This window comes from Delphinus delphis, chromosome X, assembly GCF_949987515.2.
Source record: "Delphinus delphis chromosome X, mDelDel1.2, whole genome shotgun sequence".
NCBI lineage: Eukaryota > Metazoa > Chordata > Mammalia > Artiodactyla > Delphinidae > Delphinus > Delphinus delphis.
Genome location: NC_082704.1, coordinates 45,591,095 through 45,614,794, shown reverse-complemented (window position 1 = coordinate 45,614,794; position 23,700 = coordinate 45,591,095). Strand labels below are relative to the sequence as shown.

General features: G+C 35.4%; 1 protein-coding gene across 1 annotated transcript in view; it reads left to right on the top strand.

Annotated features, from left to right (window-relative positions):
* DIAPH2 (diaphanous related formin 2) overlaps positions 1-23,700 on the top strand; it is an 890,580-nt gene that overhangs the window by 422,688 nt on the left and 444,192 nt on the right. The window contains exons 21-22 of the mRNA XM_060003112.1: positions 9,629-9,730; positions 22,465-22,704. Coding sequence (XP_059859095.1) covers positions 9,629-9,730; positions 22,465-22,704 — 342 coding nt within the window. The remainder of the gene's footprint in view (positions 1-9,628; positions 9,731-22,464; positions 22,705-23,700) is intronic.

Below are 23,700 nucleotides of genomic sequence, written 5' to 3'. Positions count from 1 at the left end.
GGGATGAGGGGTCAGAGTGAGGATGGATTCTCCTTTAGATTTGTTGAATTTGAGTTAACGATGGGACATCTGGATGGGATGGACTGTCAATTAGAAACATGGAACTTAGAGATGGACAGGAGTAGTGAGGGCTGGAGCTGTTCATTTGGTGTTATTAGCGCTGAGGTGTTACCGAAAAGTTTTCCTATCTGGGCCAAGTTGAAGATCAAATAGGTAGGAAACCTGTAAAAGGCTGCCTCTTTGTAAGATGTAAATGTCATACTCCAAGGTCATGAATTTTCTCATCATGTTTTCAATGCTTGTATTTTCTTTAATCAACTAATATTTTTTTAAAGGAGTGGCTCCATGAAAAGGTCTAGAAAATCTCCCACTGAATGCTTGAGGCCATTTAATCAGCATTTTAACATACTTTAGCAGACTCTTAGAGTCTGTTTTAGGGGTTACAGAAATGTTAAGAATTTCAAATCAAAAGGAGAGAATTGTATCATGACCACCTGACAAGAAATGTATTTAGGGTCAAATGCAACAAATTACTGTCAGTCATATGTTGATTATGGTTTCACTGTGTAGGGAGGAGTATACACAGTCCTTCTGGACCTGTAATCTTCGTCAGGGCAGAATCTCTAGTGGTTAACGTGGTGGTAAGCACATAGTCGGCAGCCAGTATATATTAGCTGAACGATGGATGAAACACAAAATAAATACAGAACTAGGCCCGGCATCAAAGTGTGTGCCATTTAACTCAAAGCAAAGAACAAGAACACATGAATGTGATTTCAGAACATGAAAATACACACACAATTTAAGACATGCCATGAGAAAGTGTTGAAAAACATACAATAAATTACAGTAGTTAAGGGACTGAGTTTTTTGACGAGGCAAAATAGGAGGAGGGTTACGTTAAGATCACAGAGATTTATCCAAGACTTCAGAGAAACGTTTCTTATCTGGGTTTTTCTACAAAATAAAGTATTTGATGACATAAGTTAAAATAACACTTATATATATGTATATATATATATACATATATATATATATCTCCTATATATAAATAGAATCCTGTGTATAGATATAAATAAACATATATTTATATATGCTCTGTAATAGTATAATTTTAAAAGGAAAAAATAATACATTTTTAAAAAGAAATTTTGGCCCCAGTCCATTTACGTGGGGAATGATAGACTTAATCACAGTGAACCTAACTTGGCTTTCCTACTGCTAAAAAGACTTAATGAGATATAAGCTAAAAAAGAAAGGTTATGTTTTGGCAAGAAGGAAAGGGCATTATGGTTCAATACCTTCACTTAACTAACCTTTAAGTATGCAATTAACATTTAAAGGAAATAAAGTTTTGAAAGTATTATAGAGTAATTGCAGAAATGTAAAAAGGAGTTAAAAGCCTATGGTCTGTTAGGAGAAATCCCTTCAGATAACTGTGACAGTCATCAGAAAGTGAATTTGTGATGTGTAAAAGAGGAAGAAAAATCTGCTCATTTGGTGACATGATTACTGCTTTCCCCTTTGTTGTTTTCTTTGTGAACTTCAGCTCATTGACATTTTCTAGGATGAAATTTTCATACTGACCTAGAATTGATCTTTTAAACACAAATCGTACAATATTTGAAAAAAGATGCCCGGTATTAAGCAGGAATAGCAGGAAGGAAAACTAGACGGGTTGAAACTTTACAGGATATTTGCCTATTACCTCACAGTTTGCCAGAATTTAAGTTGTACTTAAAAATTTATAATTCCTAGCTTCTGCTATTATGAACAGCTTTTCCCTTACAGTATAGAGGGTGTCTGAAGTCATCTTTGCAATTTATTTACCGATCATAAGTAGCGATAGTATCAATAGGGCAGCTAAAGTCAAAAGCTATTTACAATTGTTTAAGTACAGAGTCCTTGGGCAATATGACTTTTAAACACTAGCCCAGTCCACATCTGTTCACATGTGTTTTGCTTCCTCTTGTTCCTAGCTGCTGTTGCAGGACCTTAATTCTTTTTAAAAACTACCTACATTAGATGTTTCTATGGCTCTCAGAGAATATCTTCCACATCTCATGAACTAATTTTGTCAGCTTCCATGTAGCTGCTGTGGGTGATTTTCTTCATTTCCTGCTTTGAACCCTTTTCTAAGGACCACTATATGTGGGGAGAGGGGAGGAGTTTCTCACGGGGCACAGGTGGTATGCACTGAAGCCCTCTCGATGCCAAGGGTGTGGAGTGTCCTGTGGCAAAATACAGAAACATGTGTTTCTTCCCTTGTCTCCTTTTTTAACATCCTTGATCTGGGGGATACCCAAGCCATGCTCATCACACAGCTCCACTTTCCACAGCATTCAGACATATGACTCTGTTGGGGGTGGGTAGGCCAGGCCTGGATACACATTCAAGAAACACATGTACTATGCTCAGAATCACCCTGATCCTTTCCAAAATGTAGGCTTTCTTACTGGGCCCAGCCTGACTACATGATACACACTTCCCTTCTGTTAGGTGGGACATTTCTCTTCCAGGAGGCCTTACAAATAGACTTCCAACTGACTCCAAGGACTGTCCACATTAGTCTCAAACTGTGCCTTGAACATCTGTTTTCTCTCTTGACATGCTATTGAGCAGGTGAAGGGGATAGAGGCAAATGAGTACCACTATGTCTCTCTCTCCTCTGTCTTCTAATCCTCCTTTCTCTTCTATTCAGGAATTGATGGGCATGAAAACATTATTAATGTCTGATCTTATACTCCATTTTGTCTATAAAGTCCAGTATGTATGGGAAAAAAATCAGGTATCTTTATGTATTGGCTGTGATGGCCATTTGCAACACGGGGTTCTAGAGGTAGCAGGCTCATTAAGCAATAAGTCCTATAAAGTAGTCTGCATCTGCCACGCATTGAGAGAGTGTTACTCTAAGCCTTATTTGCAAATAGAACCCACTAAGCACTGGCAGTTATATAAGCTTGTAACTCAGTCAGAAGACCATATCCAGAATCAGAATACATCTAAGCCCACCGAATGTGTTCAATATTTCATATAGCTAAACAGAGAAAGAAAAGATATGTCACCTACGGTGGAGCCTGTGCTGTAAAGATGACTTAACAGGTTATCTACAGCTGGAAGAGAAGCAAAATAACAAGTTTCACATTCAGAGCTAAAATTCTATTTTAGACTTGATTCATTCTGTAATAGTTATTTTCACAGTTAAAACTTAAAATTGAGGTGGAGAGTTTGAAATATGCAGAATTGATATTTTTAATAATTATATTAATGTTCTTAATCTTTCTAATTGAGTTTCCCTGTTGGGAAAATTATACAAGTTACCAATCTGATTCTTTGTTTTTCTTAATAACATACTTCACAAAAAGTCCCATTAACAGAGAAAAAATTTTAAAAACAATTTATATACATCAGAAATATTCTAGAAAAATAGAAATAACACCTTGGTATTTACTTACCTTTTCATTCTATAAAAGAAAATGATATTAATGAAGCAAAATAGTAGATGTTCTTAATTTCATTTGATTATATGTTTATATTGTTATATCAACATTGATATTTCTTTTAAGTCAAAGGACGTGATATTTTAAGTCTTTGGTCTCATCAGTTACACAGTCGGTGCCATTGCAGGTGTAGAGCTTAGTGGAAACACAGAATTAGTGGGAGGAGAGAAAAGATAAATGGAGAGAACAAAAGAGGACTTAAAGTAGACATGATACACTTGTTTCCTGTGGGACTTATAAGGCTATATGTTGTCTACTCTTTTTTTTTTTTTTTGATCTGGAAACATCAATAATATACAGTGTACCATTTAACCTATTTTAATTGTACAATTTAAGTGGTGTTAAGTATATTTACAGTGTTGTTCAAACGTCACCACTATTTTCAGAACTTTTTTATCATCCTAAAAGAAACTCTATACCTTTTAAGCAGTAACTCCCCATTCCCTTCTGCCCCTAGCCCCTGGTAACCTCTGTTCTACTGTCTCTAAGAATTTGTCTGTTCTAGATACCACACATAAGTGGGTTCATACATTATTTGTCCTTTTTTGTCTATCTTATTTCACTAAGTGAAATATTTTCAAGACTCATCTATGGGCTTCCCTGGTGGCGCAGTGGTTGAGGGTCCGCCTGCCGATGCAGGGGACACGGGTTCGTGCCCCGGTCCGGGAAGATCCCATGTGCCGCGGAGCAGCTGGGCCCGTGAGCCATGGCCGCTGAGCCTGTGCGTCCGGAGCCTGTGCTCCGCAACGGGAGAGGCCACAGCAGTGAGAGGCCCGCGTACCGCAAAAATAAAAAAAATAAAAATAAAAAAAAAGATTCATCCATGTTTTAGCATGTATCAAAACTTCCTTTTTTGGCTGAATAACATTCTGTTGTATGTACATACCACATTTATCAATGCATCTGTTGATGGACAAGTAGGTTGTTTCTACCTGCTGGCTATTGAATAATGATGCTATGGACATTTGTGTAGAGGTATCTGTTTGAGACGCTGTTTTCAGTTGTTTTTGATACATACCTAGGAGTGGAATTGTGGGGTCATACGGTAGTTCTATGTTTAATTTCTAAGAAACCACCAAACTGTTTTCCACAGTGCTGGTGCCATTTTACATTCCAACCAGCAATGCATGAGGGTTCCTATTTTAACACATCCTCACCAACACTTGTTATTTCCCATTTTTTTTGGCAATAGCTATTCTAGTGTGCGTGAAATGGTATCTCATTGTGGGTGCTTTAAAAAATGCTATTATAAATGGAATTGTTTTCTTAATTTGCCTCCAGATTGTTTATTGATGGTACATAGAAATACAACTGATTTTTGTGTGCTGATTATGTATCTTGAAACTTTGCTGAATTCATTTATTAGCTCTATCAGTATTTTTGGTGGATTATTTTTGGTGGATTATTTAGTGTTTTCTGCATATAAAATCATGCCATCTGTAAACAGTGACAGTTTTTTTTTTTTCTTTTACAATTTAGATGCCTTTTATTTCTCTTTCTTGCCTAATTTCTCTGGTTAGAACTTCCAGTACTATGATGGATAGACATGGTGTAAGCAGGCATCCTTGCCTTGTTCTTGTTCTTAACAGATATGCTTTCAGTCTTTCACCATTGAGTATGATGTTAACTGTGACTTTTTCATATACGACCTTTATCATATTGAGAAAGCTTCCTTTTACTCCTAGTTTAAAGAGTATTTTTTTCTCACAAATGTGTGTTGGATTTTGTCAAACGCTTTTCATGCATTAGTTGAAATGATCATGTGAGGGTTTTTTTTCCCTTCATTCTATTAATGTGGTATATTATATTGATTGGTTTTTGTATGTTGAATCACCCCTGCATTCCAACTATTGTTTTACAACTGTCTGTTTCTTCCTTCAATTCTGTCAATTTTTACTTCATATATTTTGGAGCTCTGTTCTTAGATGTGAATATGTTTATAATTATATCTTCTTGATAGGTTGAAACTTTTATTAATATATAATATCTTGTTTGTTATCATTTTGTGATTTAAAGTCTATTTAGTTTGACAATAAAATAGACACCTCAGCTTTTTTGTTTTTTTGGTTACTGTTTATATGCAATATCTTTTTCCATCCTTTTCAACAACTTTTTGTCTTTTTATTGAAAGTGAGTCTCATGTAGACTGCATATAGAAGATATGTGTTTTTATTTATTTATTTACTTGTTTTATTGAGGTATAATTGACACATAGCATATCAATTTCAGGTGTACAACATAACGATTCAGTACTTGTATAATTGTAACGTGATCACCACAATATGTCACCATACATATAGAAATTTTCTTCTTTTTTTTTTCTTGTGATGAGAACTTTTAAGATCTACTGTCTTAGAACTCTCAAATATGCAATACAGTATTAATAACTACAGTCACCATGCCGTATGTTACATCCCCATGTCTTGTTTCATAGCTGGAAGTTTGTCCCTTTTGACCCCACTTCACCTATTTTGCTCCCCACCCCCCAACTCCAGCAACCACCAGTCTGTTCTCTGCATCTATCAACTTGGTTTTTGGTTGTTGTTTTGTTTTTGTTTCTTGAGAGTCCACATATAAATCAGATCATATGGTAGTTGTCTTTCTCTGTCTGACTTATTTCACTTAGTATAATGCCCTCAAGGTCCGTCTGTGTTGTTGCAAGTGGCAAGATTTCATTCTTTTTTTAGGGCTGAATAGTATTCCATTGTGGCATGCATGCACGCATGCGTGCATGCTTGTGTGTGTTGTATCATCTTCTTTATTCATTCATCCATTAATGGACACAGGTTGTTTTCATATCTTGGAAATTGTAAATAATAGTGCATTGAACATGGGCATACTGATATCTCTTTGATATAGTCACTTCATTTTCTTCAGATATATACCCAAAAGTGGAATTGCTGGATTATATGATAGTTCTTTTTAAAATTTTTTGAGGAACCTCCTTACTGTTTTCCATAGTGCCTGTACAAATTTACATTCCCACCAAGAGTACATAATATTTGTTTGTTTTTAAATCTGTTCTGCAAAACTCTTTCTTTTAATTGGAGGGTTTAATTCATTTACATTTACATTAATTATTCATAAGGAAGGGCTTTTTTCTGCCATTTTCTGTATGTCTTACATGTTTTTGTTCCTTAATTTCTCTATTATTATCTATTTTTGTAGTTAGTTGTGTTTTTTTTTTTTTGTAGCCTACTATTTTGATTCTTCTCTTTATTCTGTGTAATTTTTAGTTATTTTCTTAGTAATTACCTTAGGGATTAAAATTAACATCTTAAACTTATAACAACCTAGTCTTAATAATAAAAACTTAACTTCAATAATAATATATAAACACTGTGTTCCTGTACATTTTTCTCCCTTTATATTGCTGTTGTCATAGATTACATGTTTATACATTATATGCCCATTAACAAAGATTTCTAATTATTGTTTTTTGCACTTTACTTTTAAATCATATAGAATAAAAAAGAGGAGTTACAAACCAAAGTACAGTAACATTGACTTTTATATTTATCTATGTAGTTACCTTGCTCTTTATTTCTTCTTATGTCTTTGAGTTACTTTTTGGTGTCATTTCATTTCTGCTTGTAGGACCTCCTTTAGTATTTCTGGCAGGACAGGTTTGCTAGCAATAAATTATCTCTTTTGTTGTTGTTATTGTTAATTTGGGAATGTCTTAGTTTTTCATTCTTGGAGGAGGATGGTTTGGTGGATATAAAATTCTTATTGATAGTCATTTATTTCAGCACTTTAAATATAACCTTTTGACTCCTATGGGAGAAATATATTAATCCTGTTGAGGATCTATTAAATGTGACAATTCACTTCCCTGTTGCTGCTTTAAAAATTCTTTTTCTACATTTTGACAGTTTAATTAGGAAGTGTCTCAGAGTGGACCTCTTTGATGTCCTGCTTGGAGTTAATGAGCTTTTTGGATGTGAATATTTATGTATTTCATCAGAGTTAGGAAGTTTTCAACCATTATTTCTTCATATATTTTTTCTGCCCCTTTCTCTTCTGGGAATCCTGTGATGTACATGTTGGTGTGCTTGGTGTCTCACAGATCCCTCAGGCTCTGTTTATTTTTCTTCATTCTTTTATCTTTCTGTTCCTCAGACTGAATCATTTTGATTTCCTTATCTTCAGGTTCATCAATCCTTTCTTCTGCCTGCTCAAATTTGCTGTGGAACCCCTCTAGTAAATTTTTCATTTCAGTTATTGTACTTTTCACTTCCAGAATTTCTTTTGGATTCCTTTCTGTAACTTCTATATCTTTATTGATATTCTCATTCTGTTCATAACATCATCCTCCTGATTTCCTTTAGTTATTTGTCCATAGTTTCCTTTAGCTCATTAAGCATGTTTAAGACAGTTGATTTAATATTTTTGACTAATAACTTTAAAGTCTGAGCTTCTTTAGGGATAGTTTCTGTCAAATTCTTTTTTTTTTTTCCCCTTCACAGGCCCCATTTCCTGTTTCTTCACGTGCTTTGTAATTTTTTTTTGAGAACTAGACATTTGAATATACTATAACTCTGGGATCTGATTCTGCCACTCCTTACAGACTGCTGATTTTTGTTTGCTGAGAGTGGTAGTGTGTATTCCTTCTGTGTGGTCATTATAGTTTGGGTTTCATTATCTCTTCTGTCAGCCAGTGACCTGACAAAGATTTCCTTAAATATCTGGTTCCAAAAAGCAGGAGAGGTGTCTCTATCTGTTTAAATCTTCCAATAGATGCCATCAGGGAAAGCTGCTGCAACCAGAGAATGTTGAAACCAAGGTAAGCATCTGCCAAACAACCAAAACTCAGATCTCCAAATTTCGGAGAACAAGGTCCCCACTGCTCACCCTGGCATCAGCCGTCCCCTTTGGCAACTCAGGCACTATCTTCACAGTGGTGCTGAGGAATAGTATATGGTATCTGTTTTATGCATGTCATTCTCTTACCAGAGTCTCTCTTTATCAAACACTTCCTTTGTTGGAATTATCCAGTCAGGTTCCACAGTTCTGAAATAGTTTATTAAATCACTCTTTCCAGCTCAGTGGCTGCTTTGATGGAGGGATCAATCTCTGGAGCTTCCTTCTCTGCCATTTTTCATCAACTCTACTTTCTTAAATCTTTGTTTCCTGCTTTTTTCCCTTTTATATGCCTTTTTAAATTCCATACAGATCCCCAAAACATTGGTTGCAGGTTAATGTGATGATAGTTAGAACTGTACCAAAGTCCAAGATAAGCTAGGTTGAGAAGAATTCATTAATTTTGATTCTCTTAGGCATCAGACTTGAACATGCATCAGACTTCATCACTTTTTCTTGGTTCTCCATTAAAGTTGGGATGTATTATGTATTTAAGTACAGATATTGTATGTACATTCAAGTTGTTCTGAAAGGTAGTTTTAATGTGCTTGAATATTTTAGTTGGGCTGCACACTTGTCCCTCAGACTCAGTGTTTGACTCTTATGTGGCCAGCTGTGAGGTCGTAAAGCTGAAATAGCTGGGAAAATGATGTGTGGACTTTAGGGGCCAAGGCTAGGCTTGTTTCTTGATAATTGTATTGGAAATTAGGAATCACATAGAAGAACAGAATAGAAAAAAAGAAAAAAAATGCAGATATTGTAAAAAATGGCAGATTAATTTTTACAGGCTTGGTGTGGTTTATAAGATTGAAGATGATTCCCAATTTTGCCAATTATGAAGAGTAGAGTTGATTATTATTATTATTATTGCCCATGAGTTAATTCTACATAGTATTTTCCTGTTTTTTATATAGATTGACTAATTACCAGGACAGGAAATAAAACTTAAAAAGTATGCTATGTGTTTAAGGCCCAGAAAGTTAGTCAGTTTTGGATTGTTATTTATTGTCATATGATTTTTTAATTTCACATTTATGTACTGTAGTGCATAGACACCAAACATGTTTATGTATTTATTCACATTAAATTGTCGTTCATTTTTTGGTTAAGTTTTTGGGGAGAAGGGGAAGATACACTGGTACTATGGCAGAACCACAATCAGAAATTTATCCGCTTTTCTAGTTAATCACTTTTAGAGTTGCTAATGCATGTTTAATAATCCTAATCATGAAATACTAAACTTTTATGCTTTTATTTCTTTTTAGAACCTTATAAAACATCTTCCTGAGCAGAAAGTACTCAGTGAATTAGCACAGCTGAAGAATGAATATGATGACCTTTGTGAGCCTGAACAGTTTGGAGTTGTGGTATGTATCTAGTCTAAGGGCCCACAAACTCAGCTTGGAGGTAACACTTATCAGAAACAGTGGAAAAAAAAGGCATTTCAATCGTTGATATTTTTTTCTACTGTATAATAACTACATAACTTAATATAACATTAGCTGTCAGGAAAAAAAATCCTTGTTTATTATTTATAATATTATTGAAAACTAAAGAAATTAAGTTTTACATTATGAAATACCTCTAGACATCTCATGGGCCTTCCTCTATATCAGTGCTGATATTAATATATGAAAATAATACATATTATTGTATTGACTGTTCTTTCTTCTATTTAGATCTTGATGCTAGAATTTAGCCCTAAAAGAGTTAGGCTAAGAATAAGCGTGGAAACTAGATAATTAGTAATGTTCTGGAGACTGTTTTCTGTGGTATATATTGTATTAGAAAAAGCACAAGAATTTTCAGATATCCCATAGAGTGTCATTAATTGATTGAAAGCTTTACGTACACTGCTTCAGCTGGAAAGAAAATTTCATAGGAAAAATTTAAAAAAAGATGGTGGGAAAGAGGGCATGATGATTTATTTACTTTTTTAGAGAAAAGCTATTTTTGACTTAGGTGTTCCATACAAGTTTGTTTGCCATGTGAACAAACAGTTCTATTACAGCTTTCAGTTTTACCCTGGCTCTCTGACCATTTTGCATGTGCATACTAAGACTTCTTAAAATTACCGCCGGACCCAATAGTCAAACACTGTCTGCTTCATCTGAAATATTGGGTTGGCCAAAAAGTTCATTCAGGTTTAACCTCTTTAATAGTAATGTATTTGAATTGATCTGATTTGGTACTTTGCAATTTAAAAATCCTGTTTAAAATCAAAATGTGATAGATGGAACAGAGTACGTTCCTTTTGAACATATGCAATAACTGCTTGATCATATTTAGAGTTTATTAATTTTCAGATATGGCATTGTATATGCTGATGTAGAAGGATTCTGTCAAATCCTTGAAAAGCAAATCAGGAATGTATATTTAGGGTGAGACAGAGCATGTAAAGGTACCTGAGGAAGAGATATCTCTCGTTTTTTAGTTAGGCAAATTAATCAACTAAACTGGCAAAATATTATTTACTAAGTAGCAGCACTTTAACACAATATTAAATAGTAAAATTTTCTAGACCAAAGTCCACACTTGAAACTTAAGCTACTTGAATTCATATTATAATTGAAGCAAGGCTATATACCATCTGAGAATTCAGCTGTGCCATGGTGGTTATAAGTTTTACGGTAGGTACACTACACAATTTCTCTGAAGCCATTTTTTTTCTGAATGCAGTTTATCTTGGAAGATGTATTAGTTTGCCAAGCAAATCCTTCAAGAGGAATATCCTTGGTACCACACTGAGGAAATGAAGTTTGGGGACATAAAAAGCAATATAACTTCTGAACTCAAAGCAAAGTAGAAAATGAAAGAGATTTCTTGTTTGTGCACATAACCATAAATAATTCTGGGGCTGTGAACATGAAGTCATCTGGTCCTCTTATTTACTCTCCCCATCCTTAGCTACATGTCTGTAGGGGAAATAGTCAAGGACATTACAAAGTAGTTTATGCTATGTAAATTACCTAAGGCAGTATCAATCAGGATGTGCCAAATAAAGTTTAGGTCATCTCATATATATCTAGCAAAAAGATTCTTGAAATAATGATATGACTCAGTCTTTTAACTATGTATGTAAGCATGTATATATTGTATATAATAGATAGTAGATAAGTGTTTTTTGAATTGAATTATAGGACAATTATTCAAACCAAGTATGAGCCTGAGATTAAAAATAGCATAGTTTAGATCTCTAAAAGTAAAAATTATGTTCAAATATATTTCTCCAGGTCTATGCTGAAATTAAATTCACTTCTGTCTGGAAACGCCCAAATACTTTTTAATCTTCAAAATATATTGACAGCCTACATTTAGGACAACTTTGGAAATGCATAGAATCATCTGCCCTAATGAGAAAGGCTCCAAACTGGTTGTCTTACTTCTGCTTTCTTTCCCCATCAAAAGTATTAGTGTAGTCGTCTTAAAATCTATATTAACCTTATGATTTCTGTATTAAAACCCTTCAGTGTCTTCCAGAGTTTACAGAATAAAACCTGAGCTCCTTTGCATTCTCATTCTGCCTCTAACTCTCTGGCTTTATGCCTTACCTGTTCTCTTTGGTGAACTGAGCGAATTGGTGTCTTTATGACATTTTAGCTTTTACCTCGGCGGGACTTTCTTTGCCATTTCAGCAGTTATTTTACTTGTCCCTATTCAGTAGTCTTTCGTTTTTCCATAGCGGCTATACCCTATACCGTATCTTACCTGCTTTCCACAAGTCTTCACTCCCTCCTCTCCCCATTCTTTTCACTTACTACGAACAACCTAATCTCTTACCAGGGAAAAGGGAAAGCACCTAGGCTTCAGAACTTCCAACATCTCTCCTACCTACAGTTATCTCTACCCATATCTTTTATTAGCTTCCTCGCTGTCAAACCTTAGAAAAAGGGACACTTTATTATCACTAATACTATTGTTGTCATGATTAATGATAGAAATAAGAATGTATTGAGGTGTTACTGTGTCTGATTCTATGCTAAGCGTTTTTACATGTACCATCTCATGAATTCCTCACAGCCCTATGAGATTGGCACTATTATTAGCTTCATGTTACAGATGAAGAAACTAAGGCCAAGGAAGGCTGGGGACCTTGTCCAAGGTTACATAGTAAGTAATAGGTACAGAATTCAATCCCAGGCAATCTGACGTTGTGGATTGTGATTTTAACCACTGTACTGAGCTGGTGTGTGCACGTGTGTACACGTCCACATGTGTGTGAGATAGTCTACTACATACTAATTTACTTATCTCTGTTTAAGGCATTATTATCCCCTGCCTACTCTTGTTCTGTTATTCTATTGCCTCTTCAGTTCATCAGTCTCCACTCTGCCCTTCTCTTCAGAAGAAAAGCATCTTCTTAAGTCATTCACTGCCTAAAAATATATGAATGGATAGCTGGCTGGCTGGATGGATGGATGAATAAAAATCCTTCACTGGCCCTGAGGTCCATGATAGCTACTGCCCTCTCTTCATTACCTAGCATCAGTTTTTTCAAAGATTAGTGTATTTGTTCTCTACTTCCTTACCTCTAGTTACTATTTAACAAACAGCAATCAGAATTCTGCCTTAAACAATGCATTGAAACTGATCTAGAAGGGATCATTAATTACCTCCTAATTGTATCTAAAATATACATCGGTTCTACTCACTTCTCTTTATCTGTGCCGTCACCACTTTAGCCCAAGCCAGCATCATCTTTCCCTTAACCATTATAATATACTTTTAGCCTGTTTTTTCCACTTATACTTTTGCCGTTTTCCAAATCAGCCTCGGCACAGCCCTCAATGTGACATTTCTAGAGTACATTTGTGTTGCATCATTATTTATCTATCTGCTTAAAGCATCAGTGCGTTGTTTTCTGAATTTACCATGCTATTTCCTGCCTTTGGACCCTTACACACATTGCTCCCTCTTACTCCCACTCGCTGCCTGCCTCTCTCCTGCTTATTCTTCGAATTTCTGCTTAAATTTCATTCTCTCCATGATGCCTTCACTTACCTATCAATTAAAATTAGGTCTCCCTATTAAACTCTCTCAGAGCACCTTTTTTCTTTTCCTTTCTCATGGTTTTTAATTAAATATTTAATTGCGAGGTTATTTATTGCATATCTATAACCCCTGCTAGATTGCAACTTCTTTAAGTATATGTATCATATTGATTTAATTCACATGACATATACTTACCAAATGTTTGTTGAATGTATTAGCTTGAATGCAAAATCAAGTGGGCTCTTTTCAGTCCTAATTCTGTATCCATATGGCACTTGATAACATTGAAGAATTTAGATTCCTTACAGAGTCCTTTTCTTTCTTTGCCTTCTCTAGCGATAAATACTCTTTCCTAGTTTTACACCTATCACCCTTGCCAGTGTCCTATAGAGTTTCCATTAGTATATAACTTCCTGGATGATAAAAACAAAATCTCATCAGTTAGGGATAGACATAGGCCAGAAGTGTGATTACTCCTGCAAGATTCATTAAAATCATCATCAAACAGAAAAGAATAAAATTGGCAAGACTAGGGAAAAATCTGGTTTTGACTTTTTGAAAGAAATAAACTTACCTGAGACAGTGACTGGGCTGCTAAGCTTTCTCTAAACTTTTTGGGTGTTTTGTTTTCTTTGTTTTTTTTTTTCAAAGCAGCATCATTGGGTTTGCTTGCTTATATTCACATGTAGTAAGTTAAAAAGAAGCCAAAAAAAAAAAAAAAAAAAGAGCGAGAGCAAGAGAGAGAGAAAAGAAACAAATAAAAAAACTAGCATATCCCTCTTCCCAGGAGGTCTTCCCAAGCAGACCTCCTGGGAAGAGGGGTATGCTAGTTCCCACACCTTCTATGATCAATAATCCTTTTCTTTATGGGGGTATATTGGCGGCATAGCTTCCCACTGACTTGTCCTCCAACCTGCCTCACACAGAATTGAATTTGGTACATTGTTGTAATTATGTGCTGTACCTTTACTGGGAATAAAGAACAGATCTTTGAAAGCTCTGCCAGTTAGAACCCCCAGCAGGAGCTTTTAGATTCTTCTGAGTGTGTTTGCAGCTCAGCTGTTCTTAAACCTCAGAGTGACGGAAACTTCCACTTGTCTTGCACTGAGGATGGAGACCCATACTATGTGTATCTATTAAACTAACACATCTTCTGAGAAAAAGAAGGCAATAATTAGTTCTCTTGGTAATTGGTACTTTATTTTTCTGACCTCAAAAATTACCCATATTTTTCAATTAAAAACATTCTAAAGCTATAATCTAATAAAAAGATGTTGAGATAGCCTTGTGCATAAAAACATTTATAATGAAAAGCAAAGATTATGTGATACTGCTGACAGCACATTTAACTTTTTTCTTTCTCTACATAAATATGTGAAGGCAGGAGGAGTGGATTTATGCCTATTGTTGGAAGTACAACTATAAAGTCAGTGTGCTTTTTAATTTTTTTAAAGTCTCCTAAGAGCTTATGAGCTCTATTCAAGATAGCTTAACCAGGTGAAAAGGAAATTCTTAAAAGCTTTTTTTTTTTCTCCTACATATCATCAAAGGCAATTAGTTTGGATGGAAAATTGTAGCTTTTCTGTTCCATTAATATTAAATTATTCAGGTTTGCATATTCATTGGGAAAATTGCATTTTTCTTTATCTGCTTTCATTCAAAGTGTTCAGTGTTTTGATATGTAATGCCTTGATTGTTTCTATTTTCATTCCTTCTGTAAATATGAATGCTAGCTCTTACTTCCAGATGTACATTTATTTTATCTGAAAAAAAGCTGGTTTAATAATTGTGAGATCAAGTAAAAGAAGACTCGCCATGACTCGTTCTCAAATCCATGTATTCAGATTCTTGTTCATTTCATTAACTTCTCATAATAGTCCATTTTGTGACAAGATTGCTTATTTCCATCAGCTTTTGCAATAAAATGAGGTAAAATAAAACCACCTGAAAACTGAATATTCAGATTAAGTCTGGGGATGTCAATCAATTTTGCTGTTGATTGCTTTTCATTAAATTTTTAAAAAATAAAAAATTAACCCCTTTTCCTTCTCCATATATCAGTAATCCGTAAGATAGCAGCATAGCATTACCATTACAGATGCTCTGATGGCCGTTCTTGGCTTCAGACAGTTGTTTTCAGAAGGATGTTTTGAAATTCTTGCTCTAATTCTTAGTGTAATTCTTCTGAGTTTCCAGTGTCTCTTGGGGCCGACATTGTTACCATTTTCTGTTCCAGACTGTAGATGAGTAAATGTTTGTTGATACATAATTTCCACATATCATTCTATTTGGGGAAAATATTCTCTATCAGCATATCATTGCTTTTCTGGGGTACAGTCAGTTTTCAACACTCCGTTTTTCCAAAGCCTCATTTTACAGATCAGCCATGGCTCTTATCTCTCCTGATATATAGTACACAAACATTTGCCATTGGCTCCATACAGCAAATGTACCTGTATTGATGATTTTGTGCAGTCCAAGTACTAGGTGTACTGCAGAAAGTACAGCAGTGAGCAGTAGAGAGCCTAGTCTGGAGGGGGTTATGTCTAAATAGGATAGTAAAATGATTTATTTAACAGAGAATCACAGATGTCCTTGCTTTATTTCCATACTTCCAGGCAGACTTCTGCTCAGTTGTGGAGTCTGAATCTCACAACTTTTATAGGCAATTCTGCCTGCTTTCTAACTTAAATCCACTCTTCTTTATTGTCACTTCGTTATCATCACCTTAATTATAGTCACTGATACAAAATTATTCTGTATATTCAGTGTATCCATACATTGGGTCCCAATAGTATTTAGGTATGGAGGGGACACCTTGTAACAAATGTATATTTCTTACAAATATATCTGTTAATTCCAATGAATTTTTAACATATTTTGAAGACACTAGAAGATCATAGTTATGTTCACATATGATGGCAGTTGAAGGTGTGTTTCTTAGCAATGCAAAATGAAAGATAACAGAAATCCCCTTAAAGGTGAGTGACACGTGACTGCAGGAGTGGCATGTGGCTACCTCCTCCTTCTTCGCACACGATTGTTACACTTGGGTCTTTTCTCTTTCTCTCTGGATTCTTATGGTAGTATGGCAGAACATCAGTATTCACCAGGTGCATAGGTAGTGAAGTGTATAAAATTCAAATTATATAAACAAAACTGTGTCTAACTCTTTGGGGAAATAACCCACTTGTAGCTGCTCTCACTAAAGCCGTCAGGGTACAGTTTTTTCTTTTTAATATAGTGCAGATCAGCTAAAGAAATGATAGCTGCTTGATGTGATTTGACAGACAAGTATCTTGTAACACAAAAAAATCTCCTACATAATACAACACCTTGGTCACCAGCCTACAGCACTTCAAGGAATGAATTATAAAACAAAGGATGCCAGTCATCTAAAATGCGGCGAGGAACCACAAGGAAAAACAAACATACATTTCAGCCAAGTTTTTGTTATATTTCCTTAAATCACTTAGGTGCATTCAAATGCCTTTATGAGACATGCACCTTTTAATAATTATATCTGTGGCTGGGGATGTCGCTCAGTGCTTCCTATGATTTCTAAGCTTAGTTATCCAAGACATTCCCTTACACACTCAAATCCTCTAATGGAGATTCAACTATTGTCTATCAGTCTACCCTGGTCTGATCATAAAAATTCACACTTCTGATTGCAGCAAATTCTATTAGTATCATCAAAGCATACTGTTTTGTGGCTCCTGTAAACAGATGCATCCATATAGTTTCATCTACCCTGAAGATTAATAAGGAGATTATTTCCTCCATAATCCTCTTGATATTTACAGTAACACATTTTCAGTGCTAACATTTCTATTAATAAATGTATATTATGCATTGAAACGGACTGAAAGGAGCACTGCACGATATTTATGAAGTGTGAAATAGTTAATGGGGGACATTCTTCACCAAGCCCTGGTAACACACATTCCTTAATTGTAGATGAGAGAAACTTTATCTCAGGTTTGGGAGAATAGTCAGGGACGATGGTACCTTCTTAGGAATTTCTGAGGATGAGTAAAGAGGGTAATAACAACAATAGCTATTGTTTCAGAGTGCTTCCATTGTGTCAGCTACCATGACAGTAATGTTACACATAGGATCTCATTTAAGTCTTACTGCAACTTGCATGAGTGACTTAAGGAATACATTTTACTGATGGGGACATAAAGTCTCAGAAACATTCAGTAACTTGGATTAGATCATAACTATAAAGTAACAGAAGTATAGTTCAAGTCCATGTCTGTATAACTCAAGTCCCTGTTTCTTCCACTACAATGTACCTTATAGGTCTAGAGAATGTAGAGAATGGTTTCTCTCCCTCTCTGAGGATTAAGGGGAAAATTCTCTCGAACCTACCCTTCAAAATGGTTATACGGGGCTCTGAATTCGGGCTAAGATTGAGCCTGGGCAATACCGTTGGGATGACACATTTGGTAGCTAATGACTTTACATAGGGAGTAGGGTACCCTCCTCCTGCCTCACATCAGCCTACTGTGATACCTCTTCACACTATGCATCTGCTTCCCAATCCAGCACTTTGCTGATACTGGAGTTTCTGTTTGTATGAATGAATACATCCATCCATCCATTTGTTTTACAAGGATTTTTTTTTCAAATCACCTATGATGTTTATCACCTGCTCTGCACTAAACTTTAATCTAGTGAGTAAATGAAGGAAGAAATTTTGCCAAGTCAGAGGTCAACTCTGATCCTCTTATGATGCACAACCTCTTCCCTGAATCAGGTTGACTGATGATAGATTATATCCAGTAACAGCAGTTCAACAAAGTTAATTCCCTAGCATTTCTGGTTTGACATCTTAGCTGAAGACATTATTTTGGGGACAGTAAAACATTACCGTCGGCTGTTAATTTTGTTCAATAGACAACCTGTCTGTCCTCCTTGGGAGAAGATCTGGAAAATGGTTAGTCATCTAAGGAGTGCTTTTAAAATCAGTCAGCAAATATTTGAATGTCTAATAAATGCAAGGACCCATGCTAGGTGCTACACAAGGTGCAGTCTTTGATTTTTCTCTCTATACACTCTCCTCATCAACAACCTGCCTTTCACTACCTCTATTCTAGTCACTCCCAAATCTGCCAACTCTGATACTTATCTCCTCCTAAACTCAAGAACTGAATTTCCAAATGCTGTCAGATATCATAACAATACCTAAAACTCAAAATGCCAAGAAAGCAATATTATTTCCCTATTATAGAGGTGTCATTTTACTATTCATGTGAGGATTTAGAGGGGGGAAGGCTGGAGGGATCAGGGAACATATTTAAATAGTCTATTTTAGTAATTCAACCTTAAAGTACATAAATTTTAAGCTTGAATGGTGAGAATTGAAAATAAGAACCAATTCTAAGAAATTCTTCAGGTTAAAATATAGGCAAGGAATGGTATTAAATTACATTGTCTTTACCAGGATTTGAGTATCACTCCAAGATTTGGAGTTTTCATAGTGGGGATCTAATAGTGTCTTTGTTAATAATAAAATACACTGGTGTCTGAGAGGATGGTGAACCAAGTTCACTTAAATGCTAATAAAAATGCCTTGGTAACATCCAAGTAATATTTTTCACTTCTGAATCTCACACTGTTAACCTCACCTTTCCATAACTCTAGAGGCAGAGACTAAAACAGAAAGAAAGAATATATTTGGATCATTTATTTGGCTCCTACCTAATTCTCAAAACAAGACTGCTCGACAGGACTTTCCCCTACTTTACAAATGAGGAAACTGAAGCAGAAAAATTAGGTGGATTAGTTTCACACAGTATAACTAACTATGCAAAAGTTTCTAGATTCAGTCCTTTGGTTGAATTTGCTACTAAGCTGTACCCTACCGGCCCCCACTGCCTTAGTCCCTGATTAGCTTACTGAAGTGTAGGCAGCAGATCAGGGGAAGCAAATTCATCTATCCTCATTCTCTGAAACAAAAAAAAAAAACAAACAGTAAACGGCATCAAATCAGCATCTCCTTCAGCCTTCATTAATGCCAACAACATTTTACCTCACAAAGGACTTTACACCTTGGAGCCATCTTTGACTTTCTCCTCCCATAACTGGTCATTTACTAAGTCCCACTGCTTCTTCCTTAATTCTGCCTCTTGTATCTATTGCTTCCTTTCCCTTCCTACTGTCAACATCCTAGGTCATTACCTGTTTCTAAGACCATTTGAAGACTTAACTAATGGTATCCCTGCCCCTAATCTCTCCTTCAGCCACTCATACATACTGCTCTCGGTATGACTCAAGAGACAGCGTGGTGTAGTGGTTGAGAGTCTGGATTCTGTAGCCAGAATGCCTGAGTTCAAATCTCCAGATCTTCAACATACAATTTGACTCTGTGCTAGTTCCTTAGTATTTCTGTGTCTCACTTTCCTCATCTTTAGAATGAGACTAAGGCTAATAACCTTTTCCTAGGGTTGTTTTGAGAATCAAATCTGCATATATGTATATAACACATCTGTAGAAAAATGTCTGGCACAGAGTACTCAATAAATGGCATTTGCCATTATTATTGTTATTATAATTACTAAAGTACACTTTTGGCCATTATTTTGGTTGGAGCTGGTATTGAAAAAAAGATCAAATCCCTGCTCTTTGGGTTTGTAGGCCAAGGATTGAAATACAAAGCCCAGAAAGGATACAAATATGAATGAAAACAAGTGGTATTAGAACTGAAGCAAGACTAAAAGAAAATCTATGTAAGCCTAGGGTTTAAATTCCTTGTGGATCTCAGACCAAGGCCACCCTGGTGAGCAGGGTTCCTACAAGTCCTACAGAGCATGGGCAGAAGGACAGGTATTTGGTGACTAGCACCTGGTCAAAGTAGTTCTATGGCTTTTTTAACCATCAGGGAGACTGAAAAACCACTACTTCCTAAACACATAAAATGATAGGAAACATGCTTCTGTGCTAATGATAGCCAGTTAGCAGTGAAAATAAAGGAAAAATTAAGTGGGAAAGGATTTGGAGACAGTGGTAGAGGCATAAATGAAGGCAGAAAATGACATAGAAACTTAGATTCCCACACAAACATACACATGGAGATTTGCACATTCATGGAGACGTAGACTTTGGTGTGGTTAGCTTCCAATTTTATGGCCTTTACATGGAATCTTAAGGTACTTTGATCTAAATTCTGCCCCTAGGTATATACCTCATATACTGCTAACCTATAAACCTTTTCTCACAACTTCCTTTTGGTCCCCGTTTGTGTTTGCTCGCTCGCTTTTTTTCTCTCTCTCTACTTGTTTAATTTTCATCTATTTATCCATTTGTATCCCCTCTACTGTGTAGCCTTCATTAAACATTGTAGTCATAGAGTTTAAAGTTTTCTCTTCTTTCAGTGAACATCTCCAGCACTTAATTTCTGTTTACCCATTTAGAATCATGGGCTGGTTCTATCGCTAGCTATAGTTTTCAAGTGATTGTGTTATGAGTTTTGAGTTATATTGGACACTTTTTGTGAGTAGATGGTGTGTCTTATACTTACCATGCGAGTACTGAAGAAACAGTAGGATGCTTTTTTTTTTTTTTAAAGATTTTATTTAGTTATTTATTTGGTTGCACCGGGTCTTAGTTGCGGCAGGTGGACTCCTTAGTTGCGGCTCCAGAGCTCCTTAGTTGTGGCATGCGAACTCTTAGTTGCGACATGCGTGTGGGATCTAGTTGCCTAACCAGGGATTGAACCTGGGCCCCTGCATTGGGAGTACGGAGTCTTATCCACTGCGCTGCCAGGGAAGTCCCAGTAGGATGCTTTGAATACTACCCTGATCGTATTAAAAAAAAGCTATTGATAAGTGATCTGACTTATGTAGATATAGTAACAGGCGGATATTCCCAGCATAATCTGCCTATAAAAAGCATGAAAGCATATGGGGGATTAGCAGACGGCAAAGGTTAATTTTTGGACAGGCAGACACCCATGGTTAATGTGAAAATTCATTTCAAAGAGTTAGAATGATAAATTATGCTTTGCTTTTGTATTAGAGCAGATAGGGTCTATTCAGCAGCTCATTTTGCTGCTTTTGAAGGGTTCTTTGTAGCTTAAGGACTCTTGTTTATGCTGTCAAATGCTTTTCATGTTGTCTACAGATATCTCATGCCTACACTGTGCCTGGCATTTGTATTTAAAAAGAAAACTAAGCTATATGTGTAAAAAGAATAAATGTAATTAGGATTGTTAATAATTTCATTGTGTGTGTGCTTATGTACTTATGTGTCTACCCTCCCCTCACCTGTCTCCCAGAATTCCTTTGGTGAATAAAAACTAGTGAAATGACTTGGAGTTTTGGGGAATTAAAGACTAAAAGAAATTATTATCGTAGGAGCTATACCAAAGGGAGTAGAGAATGTGCACCGATACTATGAAACAATTAATTAAAACCTAAGTTGAACTGTTTTGAAGAAAACCAATATAGAATTCTTGAATAATGTACTTAAAAGTAAGTTCATGTGATTTTACCATAACTTAATTATTTAACATCAACATTCTGTCAAGTAGGTGAAATTCTTTAGAGCATATATAAATAATTAATACATTTTATTAATAGAAATCATAGGTTTAAAATTATTAAATGCTCAATCAGAGCTAGTCTTCTGGTTTCAGACAGCATACTGATATGTAAATGTTTTTTAGGAAATGTGGTTGCACTTACATTTTCTGTCATCGTGTACATTTTTTATATGTGGCCCAACTATTCACTCAACTCAATGTCATGTTTGTACATTTTCGTAATTTGCCTCAGGGACTGATTTTTGGCAGTTTAAATGCTATTGATGACTAATGATTATGCAGTTAACATACAGCAACTGTTTAGCTTCAATAATATTTTCTTAATGCAGTAAGGATGATTTCATTTATTCCTTTAAAACTGAACAGCTATTTCTTTAAACTTTGAAAATAATGTTCCTTTGAAATGTCTAAAACAAAGTAGAATAATATTTGTTAAAACCCAGAGAGAATTCATTTTATTCAGAAGTTTTACAGTATTGTCTCTAAAATGATCCCCACTAGAGAGAAAAATAACGGGCTTTATATATATATTCTTATACAGCATTCCTTATCTTACAGATGAGCTCAGTGAAAATGTTGCGTCCTCGTCTCAATAGCATTCTTTTCAAGCTCACATTTGAAGAACACGTAAACAACATCAAACCAAGCATCATAGCAGTAACTCTGGCCTGTGAAGAACTGAAGAAAAGTGAAAGCTTTAACAGACTTTTAGAGTTAGTTCTTTTGGTTGGAAACTACATGAACTCAGGCTCAAGAAATGCCCAGTCTTTGGGTTTTAAGATCAACTTTCTCTGTAAGGTAAGATAACACTTTATAATGCCAATTTACAGCAATAATCTCATCTACGAGAGGGGTCACTTTAAATAGCAATAGTACGTAAGCCCAAAAAAGTATCCTTTAAAAGGATGAATTTTATGGCACGTGAATTGTATCTAAATTAAAACAGATAAATGATTTTTTAAAACCTTACTGTAGTAAAATCTCAAAGACTGCAAATTCTTTTGTAGTATAGTACTCAGCTCTTGCTGATCAAATCTTTCTGGAGTTTTTAGGTCCAAAAAAAATTGCTTTTATAAAGTAGATGCAATCTTGTATTTCAGTCCCTTCAAACTTACTTTATGTCTCTCCAAAAAGTATTTGAGGAGCTAAATTCAATGAGGTGATAGCCAGAAATTGCCTTCTGAATATGCTTTGCTTTTTCTCCTCCAAGAAAATAATACTCTCTATTGTTGAATAGTGTTGTGTTATTAAACTTATACTAGGTATCTAGTGCATTAACTAAAAGTTTTTTTAAAAATCAAGTGATAATCGTTTTATTGTTTTGATTACGCTTTCATTCTTGTGAAAAGTAAACAAAGAAACAGACAAGTGCAAAAGTGATGGTATAGGTCCATTTCTAGGTTAGCGCAAACCACCTTATTAAAGGAAAAGATCTGTCTGTTACACAAGAAAACTGAACAGACTCTGAGGGGAAGGCCTGTAAGAAAGCTGGAGACAAAAATAAGTCTGAAAAGAAGCGATGTATCTTTGACATCTCAGCGTTGTTTCACTTTTTTTTTTTCTTTCACCTCTGAAAACATTACAGAACTTTCGTTAGTTCTTGAAGTATATTATTACAAGAATCCCCAATCTAGGAATGGATATAAATTTCTTTTCTATTCATGCATTAAATAGATGTGCATTACATGTACATGGACTAGCATTTTAATATGTATCAAAAATGATTTGCTCCTGGTAGTTCTCACCCGGACAGACATAAAGAATAACATTTGTAGATACTAGGATGCATAATGA